Raw genomic sequence first — 14445 nt, forward strand, 5'->3', positions numbered from 1 at the left:
TAATCCTCCAAAAATTCAGACAAAGATAGATATTTTTGAAACAATGTTGATTTAAGGGTTTTGTCTGTTTCCTTGCACTGTTCGATTATCAAACAGTTAAGAGTGTCAGTTTTCAAAAAGTCAACTTTTTTGATTTTCTTGTGTCACAAATGAATAAATTGCAAAACTCATTTTATGTGTGTATGTACTTGATTGTCGTATAATTGAGCTTTTGAATTACTGTAGTACCCGAGCTTTATCCTTTCAATGATAAAGGTATTCTTCAACGAAGGAGACAGCTTCATTAAAACATCGTGAATCTAGAGCTATCGAAATTATTTCCTGGGTCCTGTTCACAAAGTTGGGTCCACAGCAGCTAAGCCCTCACAGTCCTACCGATAATTACTGCGGTAGGGATAGATGGTGTCCGTCATGAACTTCCACATAGTGATTGATCTATTTTATTTTTATTCTTCCAAGTATACAACCTGATGTATGTTTTACAACACACCACCACAATTTATTATGTTGGTGACGTAATCTAATTTTCAAGATGGTAGCAGACACCCTCTACCTTATGTCTTTTGTTTCTTTATGTTTTTGGGCTAAATATTTCTGGCTTGTCAAGTCACGTATTTTTCATTTTCTGAGATTTCCTTTTAAAGTCATTTTGACCAGATTTTCTCATTTTTTCTGACGTCGTTGACTGGTTTTGTATCCCAGTCTTTTTCCCCTCAATTTGTACCAAAGAAATAAGAAAAGAAATACTATGTTTTTTTTACATACAAAATGATATTTTGTAATGATTTTGGCTTTCCTCTTCACCAGACAGTAAGGTGCGAAGAAATCGGTACAGAAAACCCCTGAAAACTGAACATTTTATAATATTCCTCAATAAAGTTTATTCCGTCTGTTTTACATTTTATTTCGAAAGCGTTTTTATTGAAAATATTGTTAAAACTTTTTCGTATGACTTCATTCTTCCATTTTCTGCCTTTTAGAAACAGAACAAAAAAAGCACAGAATAAAGAATAAACTAGGTTAAAAAATTTCCCTTTTTTCGCTTTCCCCAGTCAAAGTAAATCAACATTGGGAATGGAGAGAGGGGAAAGGACTTTTTCGTTGAAATCCTTTACGTCTTTGCTTCATCTTCTTCTTCATTTTCCCTTTATGATTTACTCTTCTTCATCAAAAAATGCAGATGTTTTTTCCCTCCTTATCTCCCCCCTTTCCTTTGCTTCCTTCAAAAAAAAAAGAAGAAGAAGAAGAAGAGGAATAAATTCTTGATTTCGTTATTTTTTCGTTTTGAGAGTTTCCATTATTATCCATTCTTATGTCTTCTTATGAAATGTAGAAAGACCAAGGATTATTTGGTTTATATACTGTAGCGAGTGGTGGTATGAGCTGCTCGTTTTTTTTTGGAATTTCACCTATAATGGCCAAAATCTTGGATAAAATTTGAAACCTCTTCTTAAACGCCACTGGGAATCTTCCCCTCCTTAAATCATTATTTTGTTAGCAGGAGAGAGAGATTTGAAAATAAGATTTAATAGAAAATGGTGTATATTTTAGATATATTTTGGTTTTCGATCAAAATATTTTATTGCAATGACAGCTTGACTTTTCATTGGGTTATTAATCATCAACTTAGGTGCTTTTATGAACAAAAAAAGGGGAAAATGAAGATTCAAAAATTAAGGGGCGGTGTTCTTCCCCCTTGTTTTTATTTTTCTAAATGAGTTTTCATTTTTTATTACTTTCTCCATATAAAGTTATATTAAATTCTGGAATGGTTGCCCTTCAATTTTAGACCTTGTTGATATTATTTTTGGCAGAAGTTAGTGAAGGTATACGGCACACCTAAATCTTATATTTTATTGTGTTGACAAAAAACAGGAGCAAAAACTTCGAACAATAAAATTTTCATTTGTCATATTCTTTTGGGTTTTGGCCTTGTGTTTTTTGTTTTTTGTTTGTGATTGATTGATAAGGATAGAGGTTTTTGACGCTTTAAATCATTCTGTCTCTAAAATGGTGATCAACGCATTTAACGGTACCTTGAATACGAATCTTAACCTTAGAGAATATTAAACCCGTAAATCCATACTTTCTTTGTCAACATAAATTTCAAAAGATAATCTTTTTCCACCGACCAATACTTTATGTCTTACACAAATCCTCTAATTTGTTTGGCGGTACAGCTTCGAGGGAGACTCAAAAAGTTCTTGTCGGTTCATTCTTTCATTCTCATTCAATATAATTTGTAGTTAGTAAAACTTGCTTGCTTATTGGCTTTTACTTGATTTGTTCTCGTTTATTCTCCATAAAAAAGAAGCACCTAGAACAACACAGCTTAAGAATTTAACGAGTTTTACTATAGTATTAAGTGCCGAAAATTTAGTTTGATTTGCTTCCTGGTGAATTAATCAAAACTCAAAGAGGGCCGACTTAGGTAGTTTGAAGTTTTTTACAAGAAAGATCGCATTGAAGAGAATTAGCAGTATTATTTCAATTTTGTGCAAACACCCAGCCGTCAGCATTCTTTCAAAACTTAATTCTCTTTGTACCCTTTTACCCAAATTCTATCGAAGGTTTTTGTTTTTAAAATTGTGATACACGCTTTTTTATAAGAACAATTTTATAAGAACTCCAGGCTGAAAATCGACCAAAACCTTAAAATAATCCTAAGCCTTAAAATTTAAAAAATAATCAGAAAATACTGATTTTAACAGATTTTAAACCCATCTTAAGTTTTTAAGTAAAGAACTAAGTGTATCAAGAACATCGTAAGAACATTTAAGCCCAGCCCAGTCTGAGCCAAAATTTGCTGGGTTCTTATAAATAAAAAAGTGTATTTTTTTGTGAGAAAGTTTGTACGGTTGATGATGATTAGTATGATGAACATTGATTAAGCTTGACATTGATCTCGTTAAAACGTTCATTCAACCTTTTCCAGCACTTTACTGTTAATTTCTTTTGATCTTTTTGAATGGACACCCGTGTTTAAAAGTTCAAACCCTTTAGTAAAATCATGAAAATATCAGTATAAGAGGAAATGATAAAATTTCCTGGTCGATGGATTGCAAAACTTGCAAATGACAACGACAATTTGTTCATTGATTATTTTAAGCAGGGATAAAAATTCACTAAAACTTTTCACTGGGGACGATATTTTGACCAATTTTTTCCAGTGGGAGGGGTTCCACCGGGTCTGTGAGAAGGGGGTGTTATCTCTGGGTAGCATTTAGTCATGTATTTTTAATGACTCGTATGGTCGAGTTTTGCTGGTGTCGCAAACCTGTCTTGTAACACCCCCTTCTTACAGACCCGGTAGGATTTTTTCAACCAGTGAGGGTAAAAATAATGGACTGAAACTCAATGGGGATAGATTTTTCCATATTTTTTATGGCTGGGGTTAAATTTCCTTGTTTTCAAGTCTGAACATTCGGTGGAGATGGAAAAAATATGTCTTGCAGTGTGGATTAGTTTATTTTGTTATTTTTAATGGGGACAAAAATTAGGTTATAAATTTCCACTGGGGACGGTATTTTGGCCAATTTTTCTTGTGGGAAGGGCTCTCAGTGGGTCTGTGATGTGTTGTATGATTTTCAGTTTTATTTGCTTCTTTCCTTCTGTTATTATTCTTTTTCTGATTTCACCATCGTCGTCCAGACGAAGTTGGTGGTCTGTAATCGAGTATTTATTTGCTTGTTTGTTTTCGATACGATGTTTAATTTTAAAACATTATTTTTTGTGAAAACCTTTAAAGTGTTCCGCTCTTCTATGTTAAATTTAATCTCTTGGAATTTCACTCTCAAAGATTATAAACCTGACTAGACCTGACTTGAGTTCGACAGCCTCTGGAATTAGAACAATTTTGTAAGAGCTACTCTACAATATCAAATTTTGCAATTTTTTCTTGAATAGTTGGGAGCTCTATAAAAGTTAAAAGTTTACTAGCAAGCGCTTTGAAATAGGCTAGGAAAATTAAATGGTTATCGATAAAAGCTTTACTTTCAACATCTTATCGCATCGTAAAAGTTTAGATTTTAGATTTTAAGTCTAAAATCCTCATGAAATGTTTCCATTTCCAGCATAATTTTGAACATTTTGGTACAATTTCTTATGATGTTAAAATCTTAAAGAATGTTCTTAAATCTTTACCCTTCGAGCCTTTTTTTCTTGTGATTTGTTCCTATGTGTATCTTTATTTATTCTATGGACCACTTGAGACACTTGCTCTCATGTCCGAGTCCTGTAGAAGCATGTATTGTCGAATAATTAGTCAAGCTCTTTGCCTGCCCAGGAAGCATTATGACTAAATTTTTCTTATAAGATGATGTTTTCTTTTGAGCTTTTTTAAATATTCATTGAACTGACAGTAGAGAGTCGTTTACGAGAGTTTCTTGTTGACCGTGACTTTCAATATATCGAGAAATGGAACGTATATCGAATAGTAGAACGTCCAATTGGAGAGCATCGATTGTATTCAGCCTTTAATTTGTCGAAGATATAAACTGATAGTGAAATGAAATTAACCATAAAAAAAATCAAAAACCTTTTTGAAACGGATTTTTTTCTTATAATAATTTTTTTCTAAAGATGACCTCCTTTTTGATGTCACCATCTTGTATTGTGTAAAATAACTTTTTGTTTTTGTGACTCTTTTTTTGTCACCGTCACGTCGTATCACACTATAACGTCAGAATAATATATGAAAATGTCTGTTACTATTCATGGAGATAGATATGTTATGTTTCTCAACCAATGTTATCATTTTGATATTATTTTTTTCTTATCTCTGTGACATTTTTTTTTGATGAGAAGGGATGAATATTATAAGCTCAGACATACCCTGATGTGGCTTTGATTTGGCTCGATGTGGAACGATAGTGGTGAAATTGGTGTTGGTCGTGTTATGTTGTTATCTTGTGAAAAAATTATTGAATTTATGCAAAAAAAACTGCCTAAAAATAGAGCTTTTGGGCTTTTTGGATTTTGTGTGAATTAGCTACATTTGTTTTAGACATATGCCAAAATACCATATTCTTTAACTTTGATCATCTCACCGATATCCAGCAACGAGACAATTTACTGAATCATTATATTAAAATTTTCAAGTATATGATTCATGAAAATTCCTTTCCAAAACAAGCAAGGACTGTCGTCGATGAATATGTAGTGCAGAAATGACAGACATAGAATAACTCTCTCGCTACTTCATAATAAACCAGGGAATCTTTTGATTTTAAGCCACAGCTAGAATGGAAATTGCATCTTTTGCCCTCATGAAAATAGTTTTTGCATTTCTCTACATGCACTGCGTGGCTGATGGGGCTTCGCTTTTGATATCGTGCGAATTTTCGTCTGCATTGGAATTAAGAAACGGTATAATTTTTATATAATCGCTATACGGATGTTTAAAAGACGTCTTAAAAACGTCCGTCAATTGGTCTTTCTATGACCGTGTCCAACATTTTATATAAGGTTTGTTTATATACCGAAATTGATTCATTGTCAAAACTTTAGTATTTATACAACAGTGTTTAATAAAAATGACAGTATGCCGTTTTTCTTTTACTTTAGAAATTTTATTCATTTATTGTGACATTTTTTAGCTCTAAGACATCATTTCCTCTCTGGAAAGTTTATCTAACATTTTTTTGCTATTTCGTGATTGTATGACATGGCTACAATAAATGTTATTTTTGTAATGTAAAAGGAGGAGGTATATCTCGTTTACGCTTTGATTTTCTTTTGATGTTTAGCTCTGTACAAAATCGTGCTACGGACCCGTGCTACAGAGAAGTTTTTATTGTCTCAATGTTCCATACTATCTCTCAGTTCTTTAAACTTCTTTTTTTCTTTGCTCGATTTTAGTAGGAAATCTTTCTCATAGCCGACGTCTTGTAGTGAAATTGGAGGCTCAGAGAGAGATTTTGTTGCGAGTAAAAGCTTTTATTTCATCTGGTCCATTATCAAACTATCCACAAAATGTTCTATGCCTTTTCCAAGATTAACGGTTCTTTCAACCTTGTATTTTTCTTTGCTTCATTTGTGTAGGACATTGTTCTCATAACCGACGTCTTGTAGTGAAATGGGAGGCTCATAAAGATTTGTCGCAAGTAAAAGCTTTAATTTCACCTGGCCAAGATGTCATTAGAGCACGAAAGGTGATCTTTGAATTCATCTTGATGGTGTTTTTGCATGTTTTATTGATGTTGAACTGTATGTGTACAGTAATTCGCATGTTTTAACTGAACTAGACCTCGCGTATGTATTGGACACGTTGGTAACTGAAGGTAGTTTGAGGACTAGTGTGATTTAGTCCTCATGGTCAAGAAAAAATTAGAACCTTGTACATAAACAGTTTGTTAGGTTGACGTGGTTGGTGCAAAAAAAAAAAATGATTCCTTGAACTAATGACAGTTTGAATTAATGAACAGGTTTTTTTTTAAAACAGTTTTTATGACCGTATTGAAGGACAAGAAAAGATTTGTTTTAAAAAATTATTAGCGAAAAATATTTCGTACTTTTTTTATGAATCTAATGACATAGCTTAACCCTAGAAACATAATCCCAGGCACTTATATAGTGAGAGAAGAGATGTTAGGTGTAACAACTATAGTATGAGAGTTTGTTATTTCATCAAAGTGATCCCTCTCAGCCCAACCAAAAAAATGAGACATAAAGTAACACTTTAAAATGCTTTGTTATTACATTATAATCTTTATATAAAGTTTCTTGTCAGTTTAACCTAAAGTACATTACGTGGTTTTTTTTATCGTTTTTCCATTCCTTATTTTGAAACATTCTTGGAGTTCTTGGGATAGCGAGGTTTGGCGTTTTATCCAAATTATTTTTATATTTTTTACTGAACGTTATACTTTTACTGTTTTGCTATATAAATGTTGAGAGATCGAGTTTGGTAGACATCGTGGCGTTCTAAATTTAATGTTGGATATCAATTTTCATGGTCCCTCTTGTGTATTTTTCTAGTGCTGTTTTATGGGGTAGGGGGTGATGCACCATAGACAGAGCTTCAGGCTTAGGAATTTCCTATACAAGCTCTAAACGAAAGAGATAGCGACGTAGTCTAGTTGGTCTTGGCTTTCTACCTACTTTTTTAGAAGCTTTTTATGATGCAATGGCCTGTGAGTAACGTATATTTTGCTTTCTTGAACTATAAACGTATATTTTTGTTTGCTTGGGGTTTAGCATTGTAACAATATGGCTCTTTATTTATTGTACTTTTAGTCTTTACTTGGGGATGCGATCCAGTCCCTGATCTTCCTCCATATTTCGTTCTCCATGGTTGTTTTAAGGCCGGTCTCCACTTTTGGCTTTAATCCTTTTTGCTTGGAGAAAGTATTAAGGCCGGTCTCCACTTGCGCGCGCTTCGATCGCACTTTTTCGAGCAAAGCTTCCACGCTATTGGTCAAAAGAAAATGAAGCAACTCCATTGGCGCGATCTGACGTAACGGTTGAAAAAAGTTGAAATATGTTCAACTTTTTTTTCCAGCGCGCGCTACATCTTTATGACGTAATCTTTTTTCCAAGCAAAAAGGATTGAAGTCAAAAAGTGCGATCGCAGCGCGCGCAAGTGGAGACCGGCCTTTACGTCGTAAAAATGTAGCGCGCGCTCGAAAAAAAAAGTTGAACACATTTCAACTTTTTTTCAACTGTTACGTCAGATCGCGCCAATGGAGTTGCTTCATTTTTCTTTTGACCAATAGCGTGGAAGCTTTGCTCGAAAAAGTGTGATCGAAGTGCGCGCAAGTGGAGACCGGCCTTTAAAGAACTCCTTATTGTCAAAATTGTTTGAAAAGACACGTTTTGCGCTTCTCTATGACGAACGATGCAGTCATTGTTGGTTATGATGACAAAGTTGCACTCGCTTTTTCTTTTTATATTTTTCTATGTGTTTCATGCCAAGAAAGGATTTACCTGATGACAGGGAAAACTTTTAGATGGCAGCGTTTAGTTAAATCATTTTTAAGTTTGCTAATTAGTAGAGAAATTATCTCTAATTTCATCAACTCATCAGACGGTATTAGAAGGTGATTGCTTATTAGACGACGTCTACAAATTAGCAGGTGATTTGTATCAATGATAAGTGTTTAAAATCACGTCTTAAGCAAGTGACGTTGAAAAGGTTTATTAAACATTATTCAGTATATCAACAGAATCTTGGAAACAAAGAACACATGAATGTTTTAAAACAAGTTAAATGATGAATGGTGAAACTGTTACGTGATCGATTTGATGCTTGATATTAAGATTTCGAGTTTCGGTATAATGTCATTTTGCCAGCTTTTTTTGTGGTTTTGTAGAGGATTGAGATTCACCAATTTTCAAATAGGTCTCAGTGGAAAATAGTGTGTATTTTTTGACAGGCGGGGAGCAAAAGATCACGAGTGGGGCTGAGGATTTTACTGTGGGGTATTCTCCAAAGTTTCACTCAAGTTAGAGCAAACTTGTGATTTGTTCTACTACAGTTTCTTACTCGAGTTCTTATCTTGTCAGAATCTTTTCTACCAATTGTCTCTTAGTCTTCTGACGGCGTGTCAGACCCAATGTCATTTCAACCACAGGAAATTAGTTTCCTGTTTGTGATGCTCAAAATTTTACTGAACTCTGAACTCCTCTCTACAGAGTATTTTTATTTTCTCTATAATAATAGTCTAAAAAAATGTTAAGTCTAAGAGGATTTCATCTCAAGTCATCATTGTTAAGATTTGTTTTACTTTGACAACAAGGATAAAATCTGTTAGGAAGACATACTATATCTTAGATTATCCGGACTCAGATGATGATGTTCGTAGAGTTTGTTTACATTCCGGTGAGAGGATCTGTTCCTGCTTTTTTGAAACATCAGGAAGTGTTTAGATCGACGATAATTTTGTTGTATTTGTACAACGTTTTCTTTTCTTTTTTTTCAAGTAAGGATCTATGACCACGAAATTTTTTTTGAAAACAGTTCTACAGTTTTTTGGTGACTTGCTATTTTCAGAGTTGTCATAAAGATCGACAGTTGGTGATAAGCTCTAATGGCTGTTTTTGGAGGATGCTAAATATAGAATTCTTTAGTTTGTTCTTTGGTTTTATACTTTATTTACACACAACCTCTTAATGTTTTCAACCAGGATCACCAGTGACCGAGAAAAGTTTTAGATTCGGTGTGTTATCATTTCATTCTTCAAATTTCAATGTTATTTTTACCGAACGAGCATTTTGGGTTCTTTGAGTATTTGAAATATCTTAGTGTTGTATGAATGGCTTGAAAAACAACATTTCCTTTCTCATCGAGTTTTATCAGAAAATTACAACAAATTTTTTCATCACGGATTTCAGGATACTAGCCTTGAAATTAACCTTTTGATTCCTTAACGGTCTAAATTGGTGTGTCTTTCTAAAATTAGCAACCTTTGGCTCTTAAGAAATGTCTGGTCATTTTCACAACTCATTGTTGACAGAAACCCAATAATCCGATGTAAATAGTTTTCAAATTTATAACTTATTAAAGTCCTGTGGACTCCTGAGGTTTTGCTTTGCAACTTTCTCTGATTTATTCAGGTCCTATGAAATTTTCAATTTCTTTTGATCGGATTTACGGTTTATACAAGATAGTCAGTTATTTGATGTTAGAATCGCTATTTCTAGATAATTCTAAAGTTTCAAAAAAATCAAATCATGGAATTTTGCTTTCGTTTTTTAAAAATTAGAATGGCCAATTTTACCGAATATTGAATGATGTGTATTTAAACGTTTATCATTGAAATGTTTCAATTTTATAAGGCGTTTAAAATCTTTAGGAATTTCTTTTGGATTAACACAACATTTTTTCTCAACGTTTTATCTGTTTAAAGTGTTTTTGATGCAAGTTATCGACTGTTTCCTTTTATACATTTCTCATGAAAGTCATTTCATGCATATTAATTTGTTTGGCTGTAATAGATGACCTTCTGCAAGGTTAAAGTAGCATCGTTATTGAAACCCATCCGTACCTTCTTGATTTCGGCTCACGCCTCCATATTAAAAGTCATTGTCTCTATTTTCATCGTGATTCCGTAGTCCTATTTTTTATATATTTTGTCTTTTGTTGTAGCCTATATTTATTTGGGAATGAGTAGTGATCTTCTCCAAGAACCATAGTATGGGGCTTGGATAAATCGGCTTTAATTACGACAGTGTTAAGTGTGTTGTGTTTGTCGTGTCGGTCGTCGTGCGTGGTTCAGAGCAGCATTTGTCATTTTTATAATCCATATTATTTGGTATTTCTACAAGTATAGTCACAGTTCTTTTGTCATTCCATTTCTTTTGATTCGATGCCAATACAGGATACGTACACGATACATTACTGTTGAAATAAGGGGAACGAATCTAAAACTGCGTGTTGCCAATCGTAGACAGTCACAATGATTGATACAAATCTGAATTTTTGTGCGTGTGTAGGGGACATCAATTACGTATTGCTTAGACGTGTTTGTGGTTTCAGTGTTTATGTAAGTAAGCAGTATATACTGGTATATGTATGGGTTGGTTGATTTGATCTCATGATTCTTTTTCTCAAAATTTGATTACACAGTTTCAATCGCTGCATTTCTTGGGCTGACTTTTCTCTGGATGAGCATTCTTAATTCTTATGCAGTGGTTTTTTTATTTTTGATGTATCTTAAAACGGCGAGAGATGTCAAAAGCGTTTTTGGAAAAGTCACAAGCACTTAAGATCGGTTTGAACATTCTTATGACCATTGTTTTGAGAGTTTAAAGGAATATTTTCATGGCTCAACAGAATTTTAACATCCCAGCTGGCACACAACGTTGTTTCAACCTTTGTCTAATGCTATAATGGACGTTGTGAACGTTAGATAAACGTTGAAAAAACGTTGTGTGCCAGTTGGGATACGTTGTTCGGATAGTATTCTGAAGAATCTTCCTCTTCATTTATTTTCATGTTCTACCACCCACTTAGACTTTTCACTAAATTAAATTTAACCATTTCTTCCATTTAGTAAAAGGGCCCCTGCTAGGACTTTTTTATGAACTTGAGTAATAAATGAAGAACATAATATAACACCGCTGGTAGACTTGTTTTTGCTGGTCCCCCTTTATCTGTATGTTGCTATCAGTTGATTAGATAATGATGATGTTTCATGGAAAGAAAAGGAAGATAAGAGAATTTTCTACCATAGAAAATTGTGTGGAACTTTTTTACTGAGGGGCGTGGGAGTTCTTTTTCTTTACGACCCTAAGCGGATAATGAAAAATATCATCTGATACAGTTAGATTGGGGAATGGGACGTCTTTTGTATATTGTTTGAATGTTGACATTGTTTATTTTGTTTGAGATTATTTAATTGGAAAATGATATTGCTTTTTCTTCTTTTTGTCTAGATGTTTTCTTTCAAATTTTTTTCTTTATCCATCTTCAGTTAGTCTTCATGCTGGAATTGTATGGTAAGAGACATGAGACTGGTTGTAGCTGACCATTTTTCTTAGATTATTTACTATATAGGAATACTGCATGTTAGGTGTGCATCGCAAAGTATTTTAAAATAATCCTGGAAATTACTTTTACGATGATATTCTTTAAAAATATTCGCTATGATACAGTGTGGAGTCTCCATAACTCGAACACGAGTTAAGGAAGTTTCAAGTTATGAAGTAAGGGTTTATAAGACATTGCTAGCTGTCTGACCATAAAGTTTGGTCGAATTAAGGAGACTTTCGAGTTATAGGGGTTTGAGGTGGAGAAATTTGAGTTTTAGAGGTTCGAGTTAAAGAGACTCCACCCGTAATAAGTCTACTAGAATATCCAGGATCTGTGTTCCAAAGGATTGTAAAAAGCGTTTGTTTAAAGTATTGTAAATGAAACATTTAACACAAATCTTCAGATTTCCATAGTCAGCTATTATTAAAAAAAAATAGTATTTTCTCTATGTCCAACTCCAGAAATAACTTTCCGTGTCACTATAACTCGTGTGGAATTTCCTCATTTTTGTTGCAGAGAATCTTTTGTTTCCAGCTCGTGGCTTATACTGATGGATTTTGTCGAATGTATAGACTACTTATCCATAGGGAAGTCATTGTGTATCCTTACGAACGGCATGGTTTCCTAATCGTTGTATATAATACTTTGCATTGAAGCTTCTTATGAATGAAAATATTCTAGATTCTATCCTTAACATCTTAACAGTCTGCTTTAAGAATATTAATGGATGGTTTTAAGGATATTCGCTTTGGTCTGATTTGGTTCGGTTGGGTACTTGATGATTGTTGATGTGTTTGGGCGGGCTACGCATTGCTTGTTTTGAAAACCATATTCCACTCATGATTATTCTATTAAAGTGAAATGATATTACGCGCCACGTGGTGAAAAAGTTTTTTTGTTTTGTAAAAACCTAGCCGGAAAACGACGTCAAAATAATGTCGTCCAGCTAACGTTCAGTAGACGTCAAAAATGTATGATCGTTGAATATCGAGAGTGCAATTGGGCAAGTAGAAAATTCTTTCGCAACGTGGCACACGTTTTTCTTTAAGAACAAAGCTTTGGGCGAGGCTGAAATTTAAGAACATTTCAAAGCTTCGAGGAATGAGAACATTCAGTTTCTTAAAAAAAATAAACTAAATTTTTTCTCGAAATGCTAAAAAAGTTTAAGAACAGTTTAAGGCTTAAAATATAAAAAGCTAAGAACACCATAGGCTTCAAAATTCGACGTTTTTATATAAGAAAAGGTATACTGTAGAAGTTATTTCAGAAAAGGTTTGACATAATGGAAAGCATTCCTCTTCTTGCGACGCTCAATTTACGACATGCTGAGGTCATTAGATTAGCAATTACTATTTTTTAATGAGGTGGGATCATTCAAGTACTTTAAAGATAATGACACCTTGTGTGTGATAATTGCTTTGTTTTAGTCGAGGGCTATTAAAGAAAATAGTGAAAATAGTAGGATTGTTAGTGGTTGATTGTGTTGATTCATTTGGATTTTGGATGGCTTTGTACAATGATCTGCTATGAAAGTGTATGTGTCGCCACAGAGGAAAGAGCCTCTTGAATTAAAAATTCTTTTGCGTAATAGTGAAGTTAGTAAATCGGTAAAATCACGACGACGAAAGAAAATCTTAACAGGCTAGTGAGTTTCAATCAAATTTCGTATTTTCACTAGCATATTTACCTTTTTCGTCCGTCGTCGTGATTATCCTGGTATGCTTAACCTCAGTAATTTTCACTAGTTCTTAATTGAAAGTAATTTATGCATCCTTCAAGGTATCGATGATAGAATTTCCATAATCGCTGCTTTTTCGATCAAGAGTTTTGGAACCTTTGAGTAATAATAATGCTCTAAGTATTTAGTTTGTTCTAGTGTTCCGGATATATGTTATTGTATCGAAAAGACTCTTCCTAGTCACAAAATCTTATATGATTTAAATCTTTTCTTTCAACAGCATTAAAAACAAAAACCACGGTTCAAAGAAATTCAACGAAGACTTTGGTTGTAATTTTTTTGTATTTGGATATTGTCTTTTTTTTATGGTATGAATGGCTTTGGCAACGATTGGTGAATCAACAACGTCCCTTGATATCTGGACACTTTCCAAGAACGGTATATGTAACGCTTGTCTGGACGGAAGATACGAAAGTTGCTACTGTGTGGTTGACAAGAAAAAAAAGTCGAAAAAATCAGCTTCCAAAGTGGCGGCCGACACGGTGACACGCGAGAATCTTATTTCCTCTGGTAGTTATTCTCACAGTTGTTCTGGTGAATTTATATCGGATAACGAATTTGAGGATTATGTTGATTTAGAAGGTTCTTTACCTGTATCATCGACTGATTGGAATACAATTGATACTCTATTAACGCCCACCAAGGAACGCCAAGAGATGCCGAGTTCAGAATCAACCTTGACAGCTTTGGAGATGTGTTCTCCGGAGAAAAAACTGCAAATGCAGATGACGTTTGTTGATTCTGAAAGTGATAAAGAAAGTATACCAGATGTCGAAGTATATTATGAAGATAACCAAGATTTCTTGTTTCGAAAAGGACAATCAATATCCAGTACTGATCTGACCGGACCTGATGCTGATGGACGCAATATAGATTCTAGAGATTCTGGATTCGTGACTTCAGATATGTATGAACATGACATTGAATATGTTACCGATGATGTCAGTGAGAAACGACGTGGTTCGTTGGAACCTTCCGAGATTTCACACATGATGTTGACAACGTTACAACTCCACGAGGAAAGTGAAGAGCGTGAACGAAAAGAACGCGAATCACAATCGTACCAACAAAACGAATACAAAGCTAATCTGTTCAAGAAAAGTTTCGAAGAATTAACAATTTTGAAAGAAGAACTTGAGATAAGAGTAGCAGAGATTAATTTGGAATTGGTGCAAGAATTATCGTTGAGAGATGAACTACATTCGCACCATCAAGCTCTACTCATGAACGCTGA

The 14445-nt window shown here is 34.0% G+C and overlaps 1 protein-coding gene across 1 annotated transcript; it reads left to right on the forward strand.

Annotated features, from left to right (window-relative positions):
- Positions 1 to 13387: 13387 nt before the first annotated feature.
- Positions 13388 to 14440, forward strand: LOC136815937 (uncharacterized; the record flags this gene model as incomplete). Its single annotated transcript, XM_067072366.1, has 1 exon — positions 13388 to 14440. A coding segment is annotated over exon 1 (915 nt), but the record flags the coding sequence as incomplete, so codon positions are not given.
- Between the last annotated feature and the right edge of the window lie 5 nt (positions 14441 to 14445).

Source organism: Clytia hemisphaerica, unplaced genomic scaffold (genome assembly GCF_902728285.1).
Source record: "Clytia hemisphaerica strain Z4C2 unplaced genomic scaffold, Clytia hemisphaerica genome assembly, whole genome shotgun sequence".
Classification (NCBI taxonomy): domain Eukaryota; kingdom Metazoa; phylum Cnidaria; class Hydrozoa; order Leptothecata; family Clytiidae; genus Clytia; species Clytia hemisphaerica.